The sequence below is a fragment of the Myotis myotis genome, unplaced genomic scaffold, assembly GCF_014108235.1.
Source record: "Myotis myotis isolate mMyoMyo1 unplaced genomic scaffold, mMyoMyo1.p scaffold_m19_p_12, whole genome shotgun sequence".
NCBI lineage: Eukaryota > Metazoa > Chordata > Mammalia > Chiroptera > Vespertilionidae > Myotis > Myotis myotis.
Genome location: NW_023416316.1, coordinates 7,367,364 through 7,393,599, shown reverse-complemented (window position 1 = coordinate 7,393,599; position 26,236 = coordinate 7,367,364). Strand labels below are relative to the sequence as shown.

Here is a 26,236-nt window from a genome sequence, read left to right as displayed (position 1 = left end):
TCAGCGAGTCGGGATCTCAGAGCTGGAGTTATACATTGTTTCGATTATAGAACTGAAACAAACCAGATACCTGCTTTTAGCAGCGGAAGCCTCAGAGCTGGAGCCTCAGAGCTAAAGCTGGCCCAGAATAAAAAAATAAAAAAAAGGAAAAAAGGAGCAGTTGGGAGCTTCCGTCACCCGCCAGCCTGAAAACAGCCCTCAGCCCCTCACCCAGACTGGCCAGGCACCCCAGTGGGGACCCCCACCCTGAAGGGTGTGTGACCAGCTGCAAACAGCCATCATCCCCTCACCCAGGCTGGCCAGGCACCCCAGTGGAGACCCCCACCCTGATCCAGGACACCCTTCAGGGCAAACCAGCCAGCCCCACCCATGTACCAGGCCTCTAACCTATATAGTAAAAGGGTAATATGCCTCCCAGCACCGGGATCAGTGTGACAGGGAGCAGCGCCCAAACCCCCTGATTGCCCTGCAGCTCTGTGTGTGACAGGGGGTGGGGCCACAACCTCCCAATCCACCCTGCTCTGTTCGTGACAGGGGAAGGTGCCCCAACCTCCTGATCAGTCCTGCTCTGTGCCTGATACGGGGGGAGCTCCCCAACCCCCTGATCACCCTGCGGCTCTGTGTGTGACGGTGCGGCGCCCCAACCCCTTGATCGGCCCTGCTCTGTGTGTGACAGGGTGCGGTGCCCCAACCTCCCCCCCACGGGCCCTGCTCTGTGTGTGACAGGGTAGAGCCATAACCTCCCCATTGGCCCTGCCCTGAGTGTGAGAGTGGCGGCGCCCCAACCCCCTGATCGACCCTGCTCAGTGGGTAATAGAGGGCGGCGCCCCAACCCCCTGATCCGCCCTGCTCTGTGTGTGACACAGGGGGCGGTGCCCCAACTCCCCTATCGGCCCTACTCTGTGTGTGACGGGGGGAGCTCCCCAACCCCCTGATGGGCCCTGCTCTGTGTGTGACAGGGGGGAGCTCCCCAACTCCCTGATTGACCCTGCTCTGTGCGTGACAGGGTAAGGAGCCCCAACCCCGATTGGCCCTGCTCTGTGCGTGACAGGGGATGGCGCCGCAACCTCCCCATCGACCCTGCCTTGAGTGTGACAGGGGGTGGTGCCCCAACCCCCTAATCGGCCCTACCCTGAGTGTGACTGAGGGTGGCATCGCAACCTTCCAATCCGCCCTGCTCTGTGCATGACATGGGGCGGTGCCCCAACTCCCCAGTCGGCCGTGCTCTGAGCCCGACCAGGGGCTGCACCTAGGGATTGGGCCTGCCCTCTGCCACCCGGGAGCAGGCCTAAGCCAGCAGGGCGTTATCTCCCGAGGGGTCCCAGACTGCGAGAGGGCACAGGCCAGGCTGAGGGACCCCCCTTCTCCCCCCGAGTGCACAAATTTTTGTGCACCGGGCCTCTAGTTGGTTAATAAAATTATATAGGTTTCAGGGGTACAATTCTATAATACACCATCTGTATATTGTATTATATGTTCATCACCCCAAATCAAGTCTCTTTCTATCACCATTTAGTTCTCCCATCCCCCTCTTCTACTTTCCCCTTAAAAATATACTTTTTATTCTGAAATATTTTTAGGTTTACAGAAAAGTTGCAAAGATAACAGAGTATCCATATACACCTCACCCAGTTTCAGTTTCCCCTAATATATTTTATATAAAACATTTGTCAAAACTAAGAAACCAACACTGGTATATTATTATTAATGTACCAAATTTATTGTGATTTCACGAGTTTTCGCATTAGTGTCCTTTTCTTATTTCAGGATCTCACTGAGCATTCAGTTGTCATGTCTTCTTAGTATCCTCTGGTCTGTGAAGTTCCTCAGTCTTTCCCATATTTTTATGACCTTGACAGTTCGAGATGTACTAATCAGGTAATTTATAGAATGCCCCAAATCTGGGTTCATCTGACATTTCTGCCATGATTTGACTGGGGTTTTGGAAAGACTAGCAGAGGGGTGATGGATCCCTCTCATGACATCATATCAGGGTTAGATGATATTCACATGGCATCACTGGTGATGTAAACCCTGATCACTGGATTAAAGGAGTACCTGCTATTTCTCCATTAACATTACTCTTTTTCCCTTTACATACTCTATTTTTTTTTTTGGAAGTGAGTCACTAAGTTCAGCCCACACTCATGTGTATGGATGTTTGGGAGTATTAAGCTCTTTTCCTAGGGAGGAGAGTATCTACAGATGCTATTTGGAATTCTTCAATAAGGAAGATTTGCCTCTTATCCTCTATCCACTATCTTTTGATTTGTGTCTGCATGGTATCTTTTCCAGCCTTTTATTTTTCATTTCTCTAACTCTTTATATTTAAGGTGGAATTCATGTAGACAACATATAACTGGGTCTTATTTTAAAATATAATTTATTAATCTCCCTTAATTGGAGTATTTAGATAATGCACATTTAATATAATAATAGAGTTGGGTAAATCTATCATCTTGCTAACTTTTCTATTTGTTCCATTTATGTTGATTCCTTTATTCTTTTCCTCAAAAATCTTTTGGGTGTTCAATATTGGCTTATTAGCCAGGTATCTTTATCTTATTTATTTTCTTTAGTGGCTCCTTTAAAGTTTACAATATACATCCTTAACTTAATAGTCTGCTCACAAATAATAGTATACTGGCTTCCATATAATTTAAGAACTTTAAAACAGCAAACCTCCATTCTCCACCCTTGCCCTGTCCCTTGTGCTATCATAGTCATATATTTTACCTCTAGTTATGTTATTATACACAATACACTGGTGATTTCTACTTTATTTTTTAAAATCTTTATTGTTGAAAGTATTACATATGTCCCCTTTATTCTCCCAATGATCCCTTATAGCCTGCTCCCACCCCCCAACCCAGGCCTCCACCACCCTATTGTCTGTTTCCATGGGTTATGCATATCTGCATGCAAGTTCTTTGGTTGATCTCTTCCCATCCACCCACTCACCCCTGCCTTCCCTCTGAGATTTGATGATCTGTTCTATGCTTCTATGTCTCTGGATCTTTTTTTTCATCGTCAACTGTGTATTTTATTTTTTAATATATTTTTTATAGTATTACAGATAGTATTACAGATATCTCCCATTCTCTACCCCCCCCCCCCACTCTCCCCCTCCTCCCAGCTTCTAGCCACTCCAGGTCTTCACTACACTATTGCCTGTGTCCATGGGCTATGCATATAAGTATATATGTTCTTTGGTTTATCTCTTCTTGTCCCCCCAACCCCACATTGAGGTATGTCAGTCTGTTCCATGACTCTCTGCTTCAAGTCTTATGAATGAAATCATGTGATACTTGTCTTTCTCTGGCTGACTTACTTTACTTAGCATAATACTCTCCAGGTCCCTCCATGCTGTCTCAAAGGGTAAGACATCCTTCTTTTTATTGCTGCATAGTATTCCATGATATATATGTACCTAAGCTTTTTTATCCACTCATCTACTAATGGGCACTTGGGCTGTTTCCAGATCTTAGCTATTATCAATTGTGCTGCTGTGAACATAGGGATGATTTCTACTTTAACTCAATTACCTTTTGTAGAAATTAAAAATGAGAAAAGGAATCTTACATTCTCCATATATTTACTATTTCTGGCATTCATCACCCCTTACTGTTCTCTAGGGTATCCTTTTTCTTTCATCTGAAGAACTTCCTTTAACATTTCTTGTAGTGCAGGTCTGCTGACAATTTCTCTCACTTTTTGTTTTTCTGAAAAGGCCTTAATTGTGTCTTCATGTGTGAAGGATATTTTCACTGGATATACTATTCTAGTTTGATAAAATTTTCCTTTATTACTTTAAAAATGTCAATCCATTAACTTCTGGCTGTGCAGTTTTTTTTACAAGAAGTCTTCTGCCATTACTTCTTTCATTTGTGTGTGTGTGTGTGTTTTTTCTCTAGCTAATTTTAAGCTTTTGTTTTTACCACTGGTATTGAGTAATTTCAGAATCTACCCTTGGTGTGGTTTTGTTTGGGTCCATTAAGCTTGAGGTACAATGTGCTTCTTGGAACTCTGCATTAATCATTTTCATCACAACTGAAAAAAATTGCCTACGATCTCTTTAAATATCTCTTCTGTCTTTCCCTACCTTCCTCTCCTTTTAGGGCTCAAATTACCTGTATGTTAGTCCTCTTGATATTGGGCTGTGGGTCCTGAAGGGCCTGTTAACCTTTTCCAGTATTTTTCCTTTCTCTGCTTCATAGTGAACAGTTTTTACTGGTATGTCTTTGAGTTCATTGATCTTTTAAGATGTGGTGTCTAATATCTTCTTAATCCTATCAGTGAAATTTTCAGTCCAGGTATTATATTTTTCACCTTTAGATGTTCCCTCTCATTCTTTTGATATCTTTTGTTTCTCTCCTCATCAAATCCAGGGCTTCCTTTAAATTCATGAGCATATTTATAATATCTATCATAAGGTTCTTGTCTGCTAATTCCATCGTGTCTGTCATTTCTGAATTTGTTTCTATTGATGAATTTTCCTCTTGGTTATGGGTTACATTTTCCTGATTGTCAACATCTGGTACTTTTTTTTGACAGGCTGCTAGTTACTGTGAGGCTGTGTTGCTGAGTGTTAGATTTTGTTGTCTTCTTTTAAAGAGGGTTAAAGTTTATTTTGACAGGCGGTTGAATTTCTTGCATATAAGGTTGATCCTTTTAAGGCTTTTTTTTTTTTTAAGGAAATAGTTTTGTTTAAAACTTTTTATTTAAGTTTAACACACAAACAAAAAGTATAAATATCATTGGTGTTTCGCTTGAGGATAGCTTGCCCACGGAACTGGCACTAACATAAAGAATCAGCACATTACCAGCATCCCTGCAACCCTCTCTCACGTTCCTCAAGGCCTGATTTTTAAGCTTTGTTAGGAAAGGGCTATTTTTGCTCTAGATACTAATTTAGATCCTACCAAGGCTTTGCCTCTAGGGTCTCTGATGAAAGTCCTGAGTAATCACCACATCTTCCTTTTCTGGTGGGTCAGAGCTTGAATGATTCCCAGTCGGTGTGAGCTCCCTCTATAGGTAGGCAGATTAGTCAAGAGGACCCAATTCAGACTTCTGAAGCTCTTTTACTGAGCAGCTAGCTTGCTCCTGTCTGAATATCTGGCCCACAAATTGAAACCACCTCTTCCTCGAATTCAGATCTGTAACCCCTCAACTCAGCAAGACTGTTGTGCTTGGCTGGGGACCCCCGCTCCTGGCCCACGGTCCAGAAAATGCCTCCAGGCAGAAAGCCAGGGGGACCACAGAACTCATCTTACTTGTTTCCTTTCTCTCAGGGATCATACTCCTGTACTACTTTTGTCCAGTATGTGAAAACAGTTGTTTTCATATTTGTCCTGAGTTTTAGTCATTAATGGCAGGGGCAAAAATCTAGTTCCAATTACTCCATTCTAGCTAGAAACAGAACAAAGGCCTCTTTTAATAAAATTTCCAGCACAAATGCCATGTTTTGCAAGATTTCATCTACCAAAATAACCCAATCCATATGTCTCCTCCATCCTTCCATCTATCTATTCAGTGGCTGCTAGATCCCTGGGAAACATAGATGAATAAAACTTGATTCCTGCCCTCAAATAACTCACAATTAAAAGGGAAAACCAGAATGTGTAATAAATTATCCTGCAGGAAGATAAGTATAATTATACAAGCAGAATAAAGAGCTGTGGGTACAGAGGGAAAGATACAGTCAAATCTACTTGGAGAGATCAGGGAAGGTTTTTACAGCCTAATCTTTAGAGTTAAGTCTTAAAGAATGAGTCTTGAAGACTGACAGATGGGGTGGGACATTTGGGAAAAAAGAAACTCTGTATGCAAGGTATGAAGTTATGAAACAACAGGTAAATTTGGAAGAAATACTAACAGTTCCAAACAGCCATAACACAGGGTTTGAAGCAGTGAGGAGAGAGCTAAAGCTCAGGGAAAACAGGAGGGTCACATCATGAAGGAGGGCCTTGAATGCCATGATAGTCATCATTTGCATCCATAATTCATTAATATTAACCACAGTCTATAGAGCTCTTAGGACATGGTCTACAGATACTATATACATTTAATTCTCACAACAACCTTATAAGGAAGCTAAGGTTCAGAGAGCTTAAGCAATTTTGCCCAAGATGACATGGCTAGTATGCAAAGAAGCCAGCATCTAAATACAGGTCTGATTCCAAAGCCAATATAAGAAACATGCCTCTAATCTATAGGTGCAGGGAAGTTATGGAAGGATTTTTTGTCTTTAGAAAATTTTTAAGAATTATGAAATGGTTTTAAGTATAGCTAGATTTAGTTACACATAACTATAACTAAATATAACTAAATTAGGGAAATAGAGTTAAAGTAGGGGCCCAGTGCATGAATTCATGCACCTTGAAAAGAACTGTGGGCAGTGAGGCCACAGTAGGCACAGGGGCAGGTCTCGGCCCATCTTCCACACCCCCGCCCAGCCCCTCCCACTGCCGTGACCTCCGGTCTCCTGTCGACAGCCCCACTCCCACTGCTGCCGCTCCCACGCGCTGATGGCGCCGGCCCCACTTGCACCCACTGAAGACGTGGAGCGATTAGGGCTGGCGCCAGCAGTGGGTGTGAGTGGCGCCTGCTGTCCGGATTGTCCCTCAGGAGCAAGGGGCGGTGAAGTCCTGAGGGGCGATTGGGGCTGGCAGCTGCCGCTCGCACCCACTGAGGGTGCCACGCCATCGGGGCTGATGCGGGTGCCAACAGCAAGTGCAAGTGGTGGCTTCAGCGCCGACAGCGGGTGTGAGTGTGAGCAGGGCCAGCGGCAGCAGCAGGTTCGAGTGCCGGGTGGGACTGTGGCACACGGGAGCAAAGAATTTTCAGTAACCACCAGAGTCTCGCCCCGATGACAGCGACCGGTGCCCCGCCTTGGTCTGGCACCCCTGTTCACTTGCTCCAGCATCCCACCGTGGCCTGCCATGTTACGCACTCTTCCCCCTGCTGCCGATGCATGCCATGCTCCGTGCACGCCCCCTGGTGGTCAGTGCATGTCATAGCAACCAGTTGTTCGGTTGTTGGGTGGTTCCACCGTTTGGTCTATTTGCATATTAGGGTTTTTTATATATATAGATTGATGCTTCGAAAGGTAACTGGTCATGAGAAAGAAGGTCTGGAGTTCTGAGAACCAGTTCAGAGACTGCTGGTAACAGTGCAAGAGAGAAATAAGGGCTTGGATCAGGTGGCGTTTAGGACGGATGGAGAAGAGGTTTAGAGGGGCAGGAAGTCAGTGAAGGGAAGCCGTTGTTTATGCTACAGATGGAACATCTTCACAGAACACAATGACTCCCTCAACACCTCATGGTGAGCTGAGAGCAAAAGTGTAGGAAACTTCCTTCACTGAACTGAGACAAAGCTTCCAGAGAGAACAGAGAACCGCAGTGCAATCCTTAGGCCACAGGAAAGTCACAGGTGTCCCCCATTTCCCCTTCCCCACAGATGTGTCACATGCACGGTCACCCACAGGGGTCAGACCCCAAGGGCTTGTTACCTACCACATCATTCGGGAGGCTCTGCAGGTCGTCGAAGGGGGTTTCCAGGGTGTTGGTGTCCACGTTTAAGATCACGACATCATCCAGGGCCATGTTTCGAACTTTCTGCAAATAAAAAAATTCCAAAACAGAAATCACCAAAGCACCATGAGGACACACATCTTCCCCTGGCCTTCTCTGGGGAAGGGGAATAGGAAACAAAGTGACACTTGACACTTTGGGGTATGGGCTCCCGCAGGGGCTCACCTGTTTGGCTCCCCACTGCATCATAACCAGCACCAACAAAAGGATTTGGTAAGTGCTCATTAACATTGGTCTATGTTCCTTGTCTCAAACCCCAGCCTCTAGGACAGAACTTGGTACCTAAGTAAACATTTCCAGATTCCTCCCAGCAGGAGGGTGGAGCCTTGCTGGTCTGAAACTTCCTGGGGTTGAAATAACACTCCCAGAGGGCAGAATCCTGGAACCCTTCCACTTAATAAGACCAGGAGCCTCAAACTTCTGCTATCGACGTCTCCAGGCCGTAGGGGCCTCGGCCACAAACTTACCAATCAATTAATAAACTTTACTAAAGGCTTACTATGGGCTGAGACCTACAGAGGAGGGACAAGATTGGCTACTTAGAAATTTATTCTCCCTCCAAACCCCACCATTCATATTAACTGACCACCTTACTTACAAGGTAAGCGCTATCAGCAAACAGCATTGATAACAGTACACATCACAAAGCATAGTCCCCATTTTACAGATGAGAACATTGAGACTCCTGATTGCATAGGGCTCCTTAGCTGCCTCCCTTTGCAATCTGACAGGTTAAATACAGCAGTGTGCTAGCAGGAAGTTACAAAAACAGCCTCGATGACAACCTTTTTCACTAACACACACTTTAGAGCTCACACAGCATTTTCATAGATTCTTTCATTTTCAGCAATGTAGCTGCAGGGGAGGTGTCACCATTCCCACTTCAGAGGTGAGAAAATGAGGCTCGGAGAGGTGATGTGGCCTTCCCCGAGGTTATGTGGCTACTCTGTGGCTTCTTCTTTTGTAAAACTGAGAGGATAACTGTGACTGCCCTCCTTACCCCACTTCTCCGCTGGGCTGCTGGGCACACAGTAGAACTTCTAAATAGTAGCTATTATTATTACTTTTATGATACATACGTCAGCCCTGATTGGTCTGAAAGCTGTAGAGTCAGTGGTTTTAGTGCGAAAGTCCTCTGTCCTTTCTTAGTAATTGCTGGGCTCTCACTTCAAAGACGGTGGCACCAGAAACAGAATCAGAAAAGGGGCCACAGGGGGCTGAGCCATAGCTCAGCTGGGGAGGCTTTGACAACGGAGCTGAGGGCCCTGCACCCTAAATCACCCATCTATGTATCTCTGTACCTATCTACCTACCTATCTTTCTTCTCTTCTGATCTTCCAAAGAGTTCCAAATACAAGGGGGTGGGGCCCGGCCACTGGAGAGAGGCTGCAGGGGCCGAAAGGCAGCGAGCGGAATGTTGGTGTGGACCAGTTCTGGCACTGTTTCGGTGTTCCCGTGGGGCCCCAGTGGCACAGACCAGCCCTTGTGGGCTCTCCACGGCTGGGCTGTAACAGGCTTTTGATTACTTCCCACTCCTGACTGGAGGACTTGCTGGTTAAGCTGTGTGGAGTATTTACTTTTTCAACAATGGCAGCAAGCTGAAGGAGAGGAAAAAACCTGGCCCTTTTTTCTGACTGAGCCGGCCAGGGTCCCCTTAGAAACCAAACTGCCCAGGCAGGAGCTGGGTGAGCATGGTTTCCTCTTGTAGGACAATGCTGCCCTCCCGGCGGCAAGGCCTCTTCCCAAGGGGCTGTTGGCATTCGACTCAGGGCCTTCCTGAAGCTCAGGGTCCCAAGGAAAGAATCGGAGGCCAGCTCAGCTGGATGGTGCCTTATCCATGAAAGGCTCATGGAACAAGGGGAATGAAAAAGACATAAAACCCAACAAAATATCTCAAACTGCGGGTGGGAGAGGGAAGTGCTGTGGAGAAGGAAGTTGGATACTAACAGGGTGCCAGGTCATTTAATCCTGTCCATGTTATGAGGGAGATACCATCATCTCCATGGTAACAAGAAGGAAACAGGGCTCAAGGAGGTCAAACCAACTGCCCAAGTCACACAGCTAGTGAGGGGCAGAGCTGGCGTTTGTGCCGAGTCTGACTCAAAAGCCAGACTCTGTAAAGACATCCCAGAACAAGTACCAAGGCTGGGCGTGCAGTTACACCAACCCGCTGGGGACCTGTGTTCTCTTGCCTTTTGTGTCAGGAAAATTACAGAGGCCCGCCATACAAAAACAGGAAAGACACAGGCGTTCAAAGTTGGAGGTAACATTTCTCTGTATTTCTTTCCACATTCCTCTGCTCTAATCCCTATTTTTAAAAAACACAGTTGAAATAATTCTTAATGTTTCTTTCTGACTCTCTCATTTATTACCATATAAGCAGTGCTCCACTTCATTAAAACCTTTATAAAGATCATTACTAATTGCTACAAAATGTTTCACTTCATGGAAACAAACCCATCCAAGTCTCTTTGCTGGTGATTATATCCAGTTGTTCAGACACTATTATATGGAATGCTGTTGTGAAATCTGTGCTTTAGGATGGATTCCTAGAAGTGGAATTTACTTTCTACTTCTTAAAAAGTGTCCCTCTCAAACTCAACTTTGAAAAAGATAGCTTTACTTCCAATTATTTTAAAGTCATTTCATCCACAGCTTGTGTTTCCTACTCTAAGTGAAGAAAAATCAGCAAAGACACGAGCAGATGTCAAAATAGTCCTCCAAAAACTCTACCCAATTAAAACACTTACTAGTACCGCCGCACACCGAGACGGCTCCGGTAGCTTGTCCCACCAACACATTCCCTCTCTTTTTAGTTACAACATATGCCAAAGCTCCTGCCAGCTGCAAACCCTCCCCTCACCAGGCTCCATAGGCTTTTTTTCAGAAAGAAGAAAAAAAATACTGACATGCACAATGCTTTCCAAATGGCATTTCCTGCACAGAGAAATACACAAAAGTGGCATCTTCCCATAAACATTGTTAATAAAAAATGGCTTTCCCTTTATGCTTTGAAACTGACAGACTTAGTCTGACCCCTGCCTTTCAGGACAAGGAGTTGGTCAAGGCAGCCAAGGGGAGTTAAGTGTCACGTCTGGATTGCCCCTTACCTCTTGGGTTGCCTGGGGCAATTCACTTGACCTCTTAAATCCCCCAAGTTTTCATTTGTAATACAGGGATCATGCCAGTACCCACCTCATCGAGTTGTGAGGATAAGATAAGCGCATGTATATAAAAGAGTTCTCGTGATTGCCAGGACATCCAGAATGGGCATTTGCCTAACAGTGGCTCAGCTGCCTGTGTGTCCCCTCTCGTGAGTCCCTGAGAACTCAGTGGAGCCTGGCTAGCCTCACTCCATAGGGCCAGACGTAGCAGGAAGTTCGCCTTTCCCTGTGTATGCCCGTGGCTATTCCCACAACCACAACGAGAAGTCACTCTGGAGTTCTTCATACAAGTGTTCAATTCCTCCCTTCGTCAGTGGGCTTCTTGGGGGTCACGAGATGGATGAATGAGAGGTAGCACAACCTTTAGGAGAAGAACACAGGATCTAGAACAGCCGTGGGCAAACTAGGGCCCTCGGGCGGGATCCGGCCCGTTTGAAATGAATAAAACTAAAAAAAAAAAAAAGACCGTACCCTTTTATGTAATGATGTTTACTTTGAATTTATATTAGTTCACACAAACACTCCATCCATGCTTTTGCTCCGGCCCTCCGGTCCAGTTTAAGAACCCATGGTGGCCCTCGAGTCAAAAAGTTTGCCCACCCCTGCCCTAGGAGCTGGTCTGAGTTGTAATCCAGCTCCACCACTCACCAACTGTGTAAACTTGGGCACTCCACTTAATCTCTCTGGGCCTCAGTTTCTTCCTGTACAAACGGGGTGATAGTGCCTACCTCGTCAGCTTGTTATAAAGATTCAATGGGCCCTGACCGGTTTGGCTCAGTGGATGGAGGGTCGGCCTGCGGACTCAAGGGTCCCAGGTTCAATTCTGGTCAAGGGCATGTACCTTGGTTGCAGGCACATACCCAGTAGGGAGTGTGCAGGAAGCAGCTGATCGATGTTTCTCTCTCATCGATGTTTCTAACTCTCTATCCCTCTCCCTTCTTCTCTGAAAAAATCAATAAAATATATTTTAAAAGCCGAAACCGGTTTGGCTCAGTGGATAGAGCGTCGGCCTGTGGACTGAAAGGTCCCAGGTTCGATTCCGGTCGGGGGCATGTGCCTGGGTTGCGGGCACATCCCCAGTAGGAGATGTGCAGGAGGCGGCTGATCGATGTTTCTCTCTCATCGATGTTCCTAACTCTCTATCTCTCTCCCTTCTTCTCTGTGGAAAATCAATAAAATATATATATATATATATATATATATATATATATATATATATATACATATATATATATTTTTAAAAAAAAGATTAAATGGGCTACTTAATCTTTTTAAGGTACTCAGTTGTGCCTGGCACATGAGCAGCTTAACATAAACATTTGTTAAATAAAAAGGAATGATCTTTTGAGGGTAATGGGAATATTCTACATCTTTACTGTGGTGGAAGTAGTTTCATGAACAAATCATACATTTTAAATGGATGGTTTGTTGTAAATAAATTATACCCCAATGAAGTTGATAAACACACTAGTACTATGTCCAGAACATAGAATAAAATCACAATAGACTATAAAAAATAACAATGCAGGAATGATGGTGAATGCTACACGACAAGGTACTTTTTCCCTAGGCCATCACCCAATGTACATTCTGATTTACAGCTGTGTTTGGCTCCCTGCCTTCCTCTTTCCTTTTTTGCTAGTCCAGGATTTTTTAAAACTTTGTTTTCCACTTATGCCCTTTAAGAATAAGCATGGAAATCCAATGCTCCTAGAAATTCTGATCTACTTCCCTACACAAAAGTTGGGTCCACTTGAGAATCACTCTATTACAGCTAAGAAGGCTTTACTGAGCCTGACTTTCTAAAGTTGGAAACAAGGAGTTTCCCCCTAAAATATAAAATGTCACCTACCCTTGTTCAAACCGCACCAGCTCCTCACACAGATTGGGGGTGATCCTACCTGTCCAGGGAGAAGACTGGGCAGCTAGTGACAAAATGTAGGACTTAGAACCATGTCTTAAAATAAACAGCAAGTGTTTGCACTGACAATGTAACCCAGAAGATCTGAGCGCTCAGAGCACCTGGCGCTCCCTGGCTGAGGAAGTTGAACGCTGGAGTGGAGCAGGGCCAGTTCCACCTGTGCTCCTCCGCTGAGCACCGATCTAGGATGGAGGTGGTGGGTCCTGAGGTGGCACATGTGGGGTAAGTGGTTCTTTTCTGTTGTCCTTCACTAGGACCATCGTCAGGACAGGGCATGTCTTATTTGTTCCCGTGTCTCCCATGCCCAGCGCCATACCTGCAGAGGGAAAGTGCTCACTAATTGGAGAATGAACGAAATACTGTGCCTGGATTCACTCTACTGGGAGGCAGGCCTTGCAGCAGATGTCAACGTAAGCCCAAACGGACAACGTAAGCCCACTGTAAGCAAATTGGAGTTTGCTCAAGGAAGTGCAATGGGAATAACAATAATGATGGCAATGATAACAATCATGTGAAATTACCATGATTAATTAGTGTAGAATTAATTCACAGTTGACACAGGAGGCGAGATAGGAGTTCATGTGGTGGTTAAGGTGACCGTGGTTTCTGGAATCAGACAGCCAGATTCAAGCCTTGCCTCTGCTACTGTGTTACCAAGTTCTTATCTATAAAATGGGGATAATACCACCTACTGCACAGCTGTGTTGTGAGGGTTGAGCTAGTTTGTATAAAGACGTTAACACAGTGCCTGATTGCAGTGAGTAAGCAATAAATGGGGGAGGGGAGCTATGAAAAGTGAGTCTCTATCCTTGCAGTTTGAAAGTTATATCAATAAATGGATTAGAGTTCCAAGACTAAGAATTTAAACACCTGATTCTCAGACCAAAGGTTACTTTAAACCACCACCAACCAACTGTTATTTTCTGGGCTGTCTCAGAAATGTGAGCACATTCCTGGAGCCAGACTGCTGGAGCCTGAATCCCAACTCTGCCGGTGACAACGGTGCTACCTTGGGCAAACCTTTTATTCACCTCCCCCATGCCTCAGTTTCCTCATCTGTACAGGATTAAAACAGTACTGACACCCAGGATAATGGTTACCCTTGGGTGGGAGGAAGAATGATTACAGGAGGGCAAGAGGGGCTTCTGGAGGGCTGGTGATATTTTGTTTCTTGATCTGCTGGTGGTTACATGGTGGGCCTCCCGTGTAAACACTCATCTTGCTGTACACTTTGGATGAGTGCATTTTTCCCTATAAACCTCACATTTCAGTAAAATGTTTATAAAAAGTAAGTAATACGAAGTCATTACTTATAAGATTGTTATGGTGATTAAATGAGTTAACATGTATTGTACTTAGGATAAAGTCTATTATCTAACAAGCACTGTGTATTAACTTATTACAAAAAACAAGATAGCAATAATTCTATTGATAAAAAAGGATTCAATCTAGAATACTTTCACTGTCAATTAGTTTGCAAAGGTAGACGCCTCCAGCATATACACGGCGTCTTTAATCTGTCCTGTCGCCCTCTCCAGTGAGGAGCAAAACGCAACATTCTTGGGTACCTTCTGAGATACTTGTAGTCTGGAGTCAGCATGGTTTGGGAGAGCAGCAGGAACATGAATCAGATGGACTGGGCTTTCGATTCTATCTTGTTCAATTCTTACTCAGGACTCAGGGCAGGTTATAACCTAGTAGAGCCTCAATTTCTTCATCTATAAAATGGGGATATAACCACTCACTACATAGACTTGTGAGAAGATTAAGTAAAAAGAAAAATAGAAATGTTTATTTTGCACCTACATGGCCATGTTCCCATGTGCCCAGGGTGCTGGCCTTGACCACAGGTAGGAATTCTCCCTTCTGGAATGATCCCCGAGGGCCATAAGCACAGTCTCCTCTCCTATGGCCAAGCCAGCACCTCTGAGACTAACAACTAGACCACCAAGCAAAGGGGATGGGCCCAGACCAACTTCCTGCAAGGACACTTTGCTTCAAGAGGACACAGCCTCCTCCTGAGTCTAGGGTTATCATACCCACAACACACTGCTTTGGCTCAAAGACGTGCAGTGTCCCTCTATGAGACGGGTACAACGGACAAGGCTCCTTCATTATACTTTGTCTCCCTTAAGTCTGACCTCTCTGCAGTTTTGTTTTGTTTTTAAATTTCAAGGATGGATATGGTTAAAACTAAACCAAAAATTACATCTTAATAGTTTGTTAATCCAAACTTTATCCTCACTGACTGACTGTTGCTGGGCTTCCTGAAGTCACCTCTTAGGTTAACTGCACTCCTGGTTATGTGATATGCGGAGTCACAGCTGACTTTACCGGGGCCTGGGCAGGCCAGGACGACGTTACATGCTCTGTGTCCATCCTCTTACTGACTTTCACAGCAACAAAGTGAGAGCTACGGGCTGATGTGTTCCTCCCATGGCCCAAACCTTCACATGTACCTTTTAATATAATGCTCATGACACCTCAGTGGAGAGACAAAGAGACTGAGGGTCAGACAAGTAAAATAAGTTGTCCAAAGTCCTCCAATTTAGAAGTAGTGGAGCTGAACACTGAACCCAGTTGAACACCAATACCTTTGTACTACCCAACTCCTCTTACTAACTGCTCTGACACATTGTTTTGATGGACAGAGGTATTGAGCAACTGTAATTTAACAGATGTTTGCTAGGCAAGTACTAGAAGAATAGTCCTTAAGTAGTTTGTGATTGGCCCAGGCTCCATTAAAGTTCCCAGGGGAGAGGATTTCCTACAGAATATCATACCCATTTGATGGATAAGAAAATGGAGGCTAAAGTGATTAAATAGCCTATATTTGTACAACTGGCTTTTGTCAGAAAAAGGATCTGAATCAATGTTCTGTCCACTCTACAGCACAAAGTGTGCTCAAATGCACACGCATATATATGAGCACATAACAAAGAACAGCATGGGGACCTGGTGGCCTCCTAGGAGGAAAAGAAAGAGAAATCAGAGGAAAAGTGGAAAGGACAGGAAAAGGAAAGGCAAATATTCTGTATTCTAAACTCTTTATTCCCTCCTGAAATCTCGGATAAACACAGAGGGAAGAGTGACATTTTCCTTCCCTTCCTCAGGCCCCAAAGGTCACTGAGCTGCCAAGCAGTTGATAAACGCAGTGGCTTTTCTTTGGAGCCAGGAGTCACTGATTTGCTCCTTCCTGCTCCACAAAATTAAAAGTCCAAGCCCGACAGTTCAGAGGACCCCCGAAAATACCGCTGGAATTTCCCAGTGTGCTTTAAACAGAAACAGAAGCTTGGCAGGGGAGGGAAGTGCTGCAAGCACCTCCTGGGTCAGACCAAATCCACTCCTCACAAGGTAATAAGCACTGACTCTCATTAACAAATCCAGAGATTTCCAACCCAGGTCAGCAAAGGGGCTGACTATCCATCCACCAGACATTCATTCATTCACCCATTCAGTCAGTCATTCATGTCAACTTTATGCTGGGTCTTAAGGACAGAGAGCTGACTAAGACATGTCTCTAAACTCAAGGGTCTCCCAGCCTACTTGTGGGAGGACGCGGATGGGGAGTGGTGGGATAAATTATAACCAACTAAGAAAAGGCACGGTGATGTGTAGTAGAAGAGACCTCACTGGCGGGCCATCTCCATTCACTGGAGCTTGCCTGATTCCCTCCCCTGGCTGGTCCTGGGCCCAGGGTCAGGAAGTCCCCACGGCTGGTGTCCTGGCTCACTCACTCACTAGCTAGGTAGCTTTAGGCAAGGCATTTCACTGCCTTCAGCATCAATTTCCTTCTCCGTGACATGGGGGTCACAATCCTACCATTCAGGATTGTTGAGAAGAGGAAGGGAGATGCTGTAGGCCCTGCATGTCATAGAGCACCAGCCGTAAGGCAGAAGCTTGGTGAGTGCCAGCCCGTCTCCTTCTACGAGCTTGGTTCTGCTAGCTCTGCTGGGGCTCATTCTACAAGTCCACGGAATGGACACCTCTGACTCTGATGGTGTTCTGCCTTAAACTGAAGCAGCTTCCCCACTGCTGGGGACTCCATTTCCTCATATGTAAAAAAAGGATGAGGACGGTGTCAACCTCTCACACCACGGCTGCATAGCACAGTCGAGAGATGAGATGGCAGAGAGCTTGGTAAACTGGGAAGAAGGCCCAGGCATAGAGCACCATGATTACCTCTATCTCGTAAGACCCTGCTCTTCCATAAAACCTCCTGACTACTTCCTCTCTCTGCTCCTAAGCCAGGCACAGGGGGCAATATATACTTGGACCCTCAATTAAAGCTTGTTTAGTGATGTTTCTAAGTGTTTCATGTGTACCTGTCACTTTTCCCTTAAAAAAACTGTTTTAACCTTACTACATTCACATACACTGCAATAATGCTTACCAGTCATCTATAAAACACTGCAGAGTTTTAAATACTATGTTTTTAAATATATTATTTCATCTGATCCTCAAAGCAACATCATGGAATAGGTATTATTATTACCATTTTACAGAAGAGAAAACTGAAGCTCCTTCCCCAGGCCCTGGAGTGATAACAGAGCTAGGATTGGAGCTTGGGACTGCCAGGTCCCAAAGCCTGGTCCCCTTGTCCCCTCTGTGTAGCCCCCTCTACTTTCTGGCTTAGCAAATACTGAGGACACCAACCAGGTCACATATTTCTCTTGTAACTTCCATGGTAGCCTTATCATAGCCTAGATACATAATAACAAACAGATCCTAAAAGTAGGGCAAAGTCAAAATTTTCTTTTGCACACACTAAAACATTTCACACAACAAAATAATTGGGTTTGAATTCTAGTCCTACTAATTGTTAGCTGTGTGACTTTGACAAGTTACTGAACTTCTCTGTGTCCAGATTTCATCATCTGTACAATAGGGTCACCACTACTAGAGCAAGAGCACAGATTTGTGGTGAAAATTAAAAGATGAATATAATACGTCTGGCAATATTTCAAAAATAGTATCCATCCAATTTGAAACGATGGAACTTGAATTTAAAAGTTTCACTGGGGGTATAAAGAGATGTGATTTCCTAGTCCCAAAATGGTTTGGGGTCACCCTCTAATAAAACAGGGCCTCATTCCTCCCACATAACTGCCACTTGCCATCATTCATTCATCACTAAGCACAGAAAACCTGGACTCCCATCTCCACCTGCCTTTTATTTGAAATGTCAATTTTTAAAGAGTGGAGAGGTTGGAAACCCAATTTAACAAGCACACTGAAACATTGTTTATTGCCCCCATAAACATGGCTTAGTGAGAATTACGGACTTAATCAGAGTGAACTTATCTCCCGGTGAAAAGGAACACTTTAAATTTCAGAAATGGCACCTTCACTGTGAAAATCTCTTAACTTTTCAAACAAACTACAGGGGGTCCTAAACATATGGGCAGTAAAGGGGTAGCCATTACTGTGATTTGTCTTGCCCAAGAGCCAAGGAGCCCTGAAGGTCCATAACAACTTTAAGATCTAGAAAAAATATTTGGAAAGTCATATTCAGGAGACGTCTCTCTAAAAACCCCGAAAGGTCTGCGGAGTGGGAAGTAATGTCTGTCCAGTTGCTTGGGGCTGCCCAGAAGAAAGGCCCCTGGAGCCTTCAGAACAGGCCTATTTCGTAAGCAGCAGCACTGGGAGAACACAGCTCTCCTCCTGCGCATAAGCTGAAGCGTTTAGTAATAGGTCATATTTGTGACCTGCTTTTCAGAAGAGAGGTGCCACCTAAGTCCCAAAGGCTGCTAAATGGTCTGAGTGATTTTTTTTTCTTCTTAAACAAACTATTCCAGAGGATGAGGTCCTGTGAACCCCACTTCCCAGTCTGCAGCATCATTAGGACAGCTCTGCCATTCCAGGAAAGGTTTTCATGAAGACACCCCATTTTGCAGGGAATGTATTGGCCTGGATGCCAGAGGCAGGAAAGGCTACAGATATAAAATTTTATTATTTCAATGCCCCAGTAGCAGCCAGGAGGACTTAATGAAATCACCAAGATTTACAATCTGAAATAGCTATTGCACAGACAGATATGATTAAGGGAGCTGCGCCCTCTGACCTTTCAACCCTTTGATCCTCACACAGCAGGTGGCCTGGAGCCCCCTCCTGGGCATCTTCCCTCTCTTCCGACACTGCTGAACCTTGATGTTCAATGAGCCTGACCCTACACAGGTGACTCTCATGCTGCTTATCACCAGCAGCTGCTGCTAATGGAACGGCCCAAATCCCTTGGCCTCGAAACTCTACCCCAGAGATGGGGGGAGAGCAATCTGCACTGCAGTGTCCAAATGGTGCTGAAATGATGTTCAATAATTCAGCCCAAGTCCACTTGTTTGCAATGCTTAACAATGTCATTACCAAAAACTGTCCCAGAAATGGAACTCTGTCCCCTCCGATTTATACTTTGAGTTAGAAAAAAAATCACCTTTAAAAAAATAAATCACAAATCTCAGACAAAAAAAAATCAACCCCGAAGTCTTAAATGCATCTCTCAGAACTTCCCTAAAACCATGTGGAGCAAATTTATACCAATGAAAATCAAAACAATTTTTGGAAACCTAAAATTGACTGTTTTCAGTTCCATGAAATTTCATTTAAAAAAGCCCATATGCCAAAATGTCCAAATTCTCTTATTTTTAAAAATTGGGATGACTTCCAAAATCATAGCTATCTTTTTCTTCCTTTTTTTTCCCCTTCTAAAGCGAAGGAGGGGTAATGTGCATATGTACTTATCAAGCTTCACAATTTAACCCATTCGGCCAGTATAAAATAGCTGCAATAAAATGCTAAAGAGGCAGGATGTAAATTTATTATCGCTGGATCTTTCAAAGCAATTGATGCCAAGGTTCAACATATTCTATTTGGTTAAAGATGTGTCCAGGAGTCTAGGCACCCCAGTCCTAAACTTTTAGTTTTTTCCAGATATTTGGATTTATGGAGGGAAGAATTTTAGGCAGGACACATAAACCTGTGGAATGTTGATAACTTCCAACCACAAAAGAAAACTTTAGTGTCACTGTTCACCATTCCTAGGAAAAGCCCTGAGCCAATGCCTTTGATTCTAAACAAACATAACATGGTGGCCCCACTCTTTGCCTAGTCATTAATATCTGAATTCAATTGCAAAGAAAAAACTCCACTTCTTTTGTAGTCTACAATGGCATATATCTTAAATATTAAACTTTAAATTCACTTTGAGATTAGGTAAGAATCAAAGGATATGTAAGGGGAGGCTTATAGAGTTCAGTTTCAGTCACATGTTTCTCTATGGATGTTCACGTTTAGTACAGAGAGCAGTTTATGAAGAGATTAGTTTAGCAGGAAAAAAAGGTATGGTTACTACATAGAGTTTGACCACTTTGTACAAAATTATTAAACTAGTTTCTTCAGAGATACCTATTGGAAATACTTTATTAATAATAATACCTACTGTTGAGTGAGGGTCTACTAATGTGCATGGAACTTTAGTCATACTGTTCTGAACTGTCATCACTTTAAGGCAGTTGTTCCCATTCTGCAGATGGGGACATTAAGGCACACATGCAAAGAAGCTCAGTAACTTGCCCAAGATGCACACAGACAAATGGTGGACCTGGGATTCAAACTCAGGCTCATTGCCTGCCCCCAAACAAAAAGATCCTAAACAATAACATGCAATCATTTGTGCAGAAAATGCTGGGTTTCAGCTTGCCTGCACACTGCCGTGGCTCACTTAAAGGCCTTCTGAATCAATTATTTTAGGTCATTAAGAGGAAGTTTAATTTGGTTGACAAACACCCCCACTGTGGTGACCTCACATCAACAACAAATGCCTGATGGTCACAAACCCATACCATGAGTTTACTGAGCATGGTGTTAAGCGAAACCACATGTGCCCGGATTCCAAGTGGGATTTGACTAGGCCAAGGGTACCGTTCTTCAATCATCACGCTGCTGGTCTCTTAGCTCCCCCAACGGCCCCGCCCCTAATCACTTACAAGGAGTTTATGAAAAGAAGTCACCAGTCCTATTGGCTGTGCTCAGTTAAAAGTGCCTTTAAGCTAATGTCAAGTTTGGAAAGCCACTCATTAAAAAACACAAAAAGGGGCTGGAAAAAAAGGCAGAGCCAATCTTTTTTTTTGGGGGGGGGGGCATACGAAACTTATTTATTTATTTTATTGGGGGGTGACATTGGTTCACAAAACCATACAGGTTTCAAGTGTACAACTCAACAAAATATCATCTGCATGCTGCATTGTGCACCCACCGCCCAAAGCAAAGTCTCTTTCCGAGCCACCACCCCCTTAATCCCTGCTTTGCCCACTTCCACCTACCCTCACCCGCTGCAGAGCCCATCTTAAGCAGATGTCTTTTAGCTTGTTTTAAAGAAAAATGATCAGTTCTACACGCATATAATATTGATACACATATACAGTAGTCCCCCTTTACCTGTGGTTTTGCTCTCCATTGTTTTAGTTACTTGCAGTCAACCATGGCCCAAGAATATTAAATGGAAAAGTTGAGATATTTTGAGAGAGAGATATTACATTCACATACTTTTTATTACAGTATATTGTTATAATTATTCTATTTTATATTGGTTATTATTAATATTTTACTATGCTTAATTTATAAATTAAACTTTATCATAGGTATGTTTATATGAAAAAACAGTATATATGGGTGGGGTAAAAGTTTACAGTTGTTCATATGAAAAATAATGCAATAATTAATAATAATACAAGCATAAACTGTGTTTCACATACAACTGTAAACCTACTTTTTCCCAATCCTGTGCAGGGTTCAGGACTATCTGTGGTTTCAGGCATCCACTGGGGGCCTTAGAACGTGTCCCCCGTGGATAAGGGGGACTGCTATAATAACTTTTACTTTTTTGGTACCTGACAAATTTGCTCATTTACTCCTTACTAAAAACTCTTATGAAGTGGGAAACCTAGCCATTTATAAGCAAGGGGTCTGAGGCTCTGAGAGGCACCTTAACGTTCCTTCTGCAAAATCGGCATCGCCTTCAAAGGGGTGACAATTAGAAATCATATGGCTCAAGTGCAGTACTTCCTTCCAACAGGCACCTCTTAGGAGGAGAACATAATAGTAATTTGTACAAAGTGGTCAGCCGGTGCGACAGTCACCAAGCCTTTACCCCTGCTAAACTGATCTCCCATTTAAACAAAGAGTTGTTCAAAGTCACCTGGTAGTGGTGGGGCTAGAATTTGAATCCGGGTCCACATAACATAGAGCCCAGAGTCCTTCCATTCTGCTACGTAGTGTCCTGAAGATACACTACTCTGTATCTTCATCTGACTGGAATTTGATTAGTTCAAGCTTCTCCTTGTAACAAATGATAAACTTTACGTTTTCTTTCAAGTCCGTTTTAACACTGCTAAATGGAACTTACATATGACGACTGTCTAAGTAATGATAGGATAACTGGAAAACAAACGCATCGATAATGGTTTCACATTTTTTCTACTGGGATTCTCCCTCACATGTTGCTCAGTTTTTCTGAAATATAACAGAGGCTCATCTCATCTCACAAGAGAACATTTCAATCACAACAAATTAGCCTGAAAATGTACTGGCTACAAGAGATACTGAAATCAGCCAGAAGTACTTATTCCTTTGATTACATAAATTACTAGTAGAGCTTTAAATTGTCTTATATTAACTAATTCCAACAATAGGGTAAGTGACATTTAAGATCACGCTCATTTGAAATGCAGACACACAGAGGAGGGAGCGCCAGGGGAAACCCATCAGGTGAGATGCAGGACCACCTCCAGACCCTCAGGTGAACAGAGCTGCTCAGCTTTTCTTCCAAATGCTCTGGATGAGACAGACTCACATGTGATGATTTCCAGGATAACAAATAACATGCTAAGAAACTCAAGCAAAACCAAACCACTTACTGTCCAATCACTTTTTTCTTTATATAATTAAGCAAACGCCAGGGTTCCACTGATTTGAACTTTGCCTCTTATTTTTATACGAATTCATGCATGGGTGGGTCCCTTGGCCTGGCTGGTGATCGGGCTGATCGAGGCCATCTCGCCCAGTCCCCATCAGGGCCGATCGGGGCCGGCTGGCTGGGGAGAGGGACCGCAGGAGGTTGGCTGTGGGAGCACACTGACCACCAGGAGGCAGCTCCTGCATTGAGCATCTGCCCCCTGGTGGTCAGTGCACATCATAGCGACCAGTCGACCGGTCGTAACGGTTGCTTAGGCTTTTATATATATAGATTACCAATTGGGAAGAATAATGTTTTGTATGGCATCTTTAAAAAGCTCTTCACATCCATTATGTAAGTTAATTCTCACAACTCTTTGAAATGGATAATATAATATTAATTTTTCCGATGAAAGAATGGAGCCATAGAGAGGCTAAGTAACCCAGCCCTAGTCATAAGTGTGCACAGAGCTTTTCTCCAGAGAAATAGGAGGCTGCCAGACTCGAGCGCTCCTTTTCCTCACCTCAGCTCCCAGTACATGACACTAAGGCCACCCTGAGAAGGAAAAGCTCTGGCAAAGGAAGGGCCTCTCTGCCCAGAACTGGGGCAGGGCTGGCATAATACACACAGCCTGATGGGAGGGTGCACAGAGCAGAGGCTCAGAGGACTGAGGGCTTGGATGCAACTTATATTGCATTTCTGAGCTTTGGCGTCCCCCATTTGCAAATATGGATAGCTCCTAGGAGATTCTGAGAAATGCTCACAAGTGAAACAGGTCAAGTACCTGACACAGTGTCTGGATTGAGCAAGGACTCACATGTCAGTTTCTTCCCAGCCCTCTCCCTTTCTTGCTGAAGCTCTCTCCATGAACCTATGACGAAACTACCAGGTGGAATTTTTCATGCAAATTAATCATATAAAGCAGGAACATAATTAATTAGCACTAGCAAATAACTCTCAATTTTTCACTTCTTGTGAGGATACATAAACAAGTCACCACTGATAAGGGAATATAGTATTGGCTCAGAGTTTTGGACCAATCACAGCATCTTGCCACTGTCTACCGGTGGAGTCTTGCAATGAAAATGGTGCAATGGTAAGCAGGAAACACTCTTCTTCACTCACTATGACACTGTTTAAAAATAAATATCCCCCCAAGCAAACAAAGGATTAAAGATTTTCTCCTTGGGGGGTTGGGGAGATATGGATCCCAGAGACCAAGAGGGAACTTTGACTCGGCACCTGGATGCTGTGCCTGGATGGTGGCTCAGTGCTGTTGGAAGCAGCTGGTGCATCTGCAAAATTAGCTCCAAGAGCCCCAGGTAAGCCTTCCCAGATACGGATGGTGAGAGAGGGAGAGGACTGCTGTGAGCTTGGCCTGGGTCTGCGTGCACCTGTCACAGGCCTCCTGAAATTGCACTGGGTGGGGGTGGGGGGAGGGGTAGTGAGCCTGTGCACAAGGTACCTGGGTCTCACTCCCCCTGTTCCTATTGCCTGGAACTATCACTTAGTATATAGCCTAAATTTATATCCTCAAACTGGGCTGTAGAAAAAATATCTGATTCATAAAAAGTACTTGGAAACAGAGAGGAAAAGTCAGAATCTAGTAAAAGTGGTGCTTAAAACCTTGAAGAAAGCCATCACTAAAAACACTCTGCCACGACTTGGTAGCAAGGGAACCATTCGGAAGCTTGGGTTTGGGACGCTAACACATCTGAATTTTATATACGTGGTCATGGTGTGTAATTTACTTAAGAATTACCTTGATCTTTACAAATATCAACTTACTTTATTAACATGGTTAAGCAGTTTCCAAGCATTTTATATGGAAGGACTGGGTTTCTAATGGCCCAGAAGGAGAAGGCCTGACCATGTCCCTCCCCTATTTACACTCTTCAATGGCTCTCCATTGCCCTATAAAGTTCAGACTCTTTAACACGGCTTACAAGGCCCTGGATGGCTGGCCCTTGCCTGCCTGCCTCAGCTCTCCTCTCTCCCTTCATACTTATGTTCCTATCAGACACTGAACTACTCATACTTCCTGGAAAACTCCATGGGCAACACTTTAAGTCTTTGTAGATGCCGCTACCTGTTCCCCTGGCTGAATTCTTATTAATATTAGATGTCAGTTTAGGCATTCCCTTCCTCTGAGAGGCACAGCCCTCAAGGCCAGGTTCAGTGTCTGCCCTACCAGAGCCTATGGCATCCCAAATTCACTGCAATTCTTTCTACTTGTTTACACCTGCTCTAGACACACCTCTGTGAAGGTGGGATTATGTCACATTCACTATTGTTTATAGACTCATAGTACGAGGCCATGGCTGGCACACAGAAGGCTCTCAAAATATGACTGTCGAAGGGATGCTTACTGCACACCGACTGCAGGCCAGATACTGGGCTATGCTGGACATACACAGGGCTCATTTACGTAAGCCTCATCAAAATCCTAAAAGGTGGGTACTGGCTGCTATTACAGATGAAGAAATCAAGATACAGAGAGATAAAGTACCATGCCTTATTTACAGCAGGGGGTGGGCAAACAGGAGACTGCTAGTAAATTTATCAAGTTCTACAAAAGTGTCACACCCATTCCTGGTACAGCCCTGCAAACATGGAGGAAACAGGGCAGGCACAAAACAGTTTTGTTCGAATTCTCTTTCCCCAGGAAATGAGAATGATAACAATGATCCCCGGAACCTAAAAGTCCCTGAAACACAATTTTAAAGCCATCAACTTAATAATGTAAGTGGCTTTCGGGGCATTGACAAAATAAAAACTGCAATGATTGTTGGCCTTTGTTGAATCCTTTAGGTGCCAGGTACTGATAACCATCATCTCACCGTATCCTCCAACAACCCCATAGGGGAGGTATAGCCATTGCCCTCGTTTTACAGGTGAGAAAAAAGCTCAGCGGTCAATGACCTTGCTTAAGGTCATGCAAGCAGGAGGTAGGGGAGCCAGAATCCCGAACCCTCCTGCTGACCGGCTCCCTTCACTGCCGCTCATGTGTAGGTGGAGTTTCATTTACAGACAAAGCTGAGCCTCTGTCTGGAACTGTGTCATTGCTACCACCTCTCCATCCTCCTTCTTAATCATTGTATCATCAGGAATGATATAAAATACCCTGATGTCACTCTGAGGCCTGTGCACCAAGCATTGTTTGTGAGGCTTAGAAAGGAAGGTCTTCATTTATCAAAGAGGAGAAGCACATGCTACCAGACATGGCACAGAAGAGGGGCTACAGAAACATTCCTAAACTAAACTGAGGTCGAGAGAATAAAAGGAAACAGTCACTGTGTAATCAGGCCACATTTTGGTATTTCCTAGCTGCCAGCTAACATGATTATTCTCTCCAAGAAGAAACTAGGTCTATGCCAAGATCCTTGGCTATCCTGCTAACTTACCACTAGACTCCAATTAATGTTTGCTTAAAGGAAAGAACGATATAAAAAGGCAGAAGGAGGGATAAGAATGATGATGAGCTATATACGTGCAACTTTACAAGGAAGGCAGGCTCTGTAAGAGGATGAGGTTACCATTTAACAGCAAAGGGCCTCCTGTAAGAGCATTAAGACTGGAATTAGGTCTTTCCCCAAAATAACCTTTTTTC

At 44.2% G+C, this 26,236-nt stretch overlaps 1 protein-coding gene across 6 annotated transcripts in view; it reads right to left on the bottom strand.

The window, feature by feature from the left end:
* Window positions 1–26,236, bottom strand: part of DENND1A (DENN domain containing 1A) — a 465,276-nt gene that overhangs the window by 159,755 nt on the left and 279,285 nt on the right. For all 6 annotated transcript variants that reach the window (XM_036329707.1, XM_036329706.1, XM_036329703.1 and 3 more), the window contains one exon: window positions 7,515–7,616. In XM_036329707.1, the coding sequence (XP_036185600.1) occupies window positions 7,515–7,616 (102 nt within the window). The remainder of the gene's footprint in view (window positions 1–7,514; window positions 7,617–26,236) is intronic.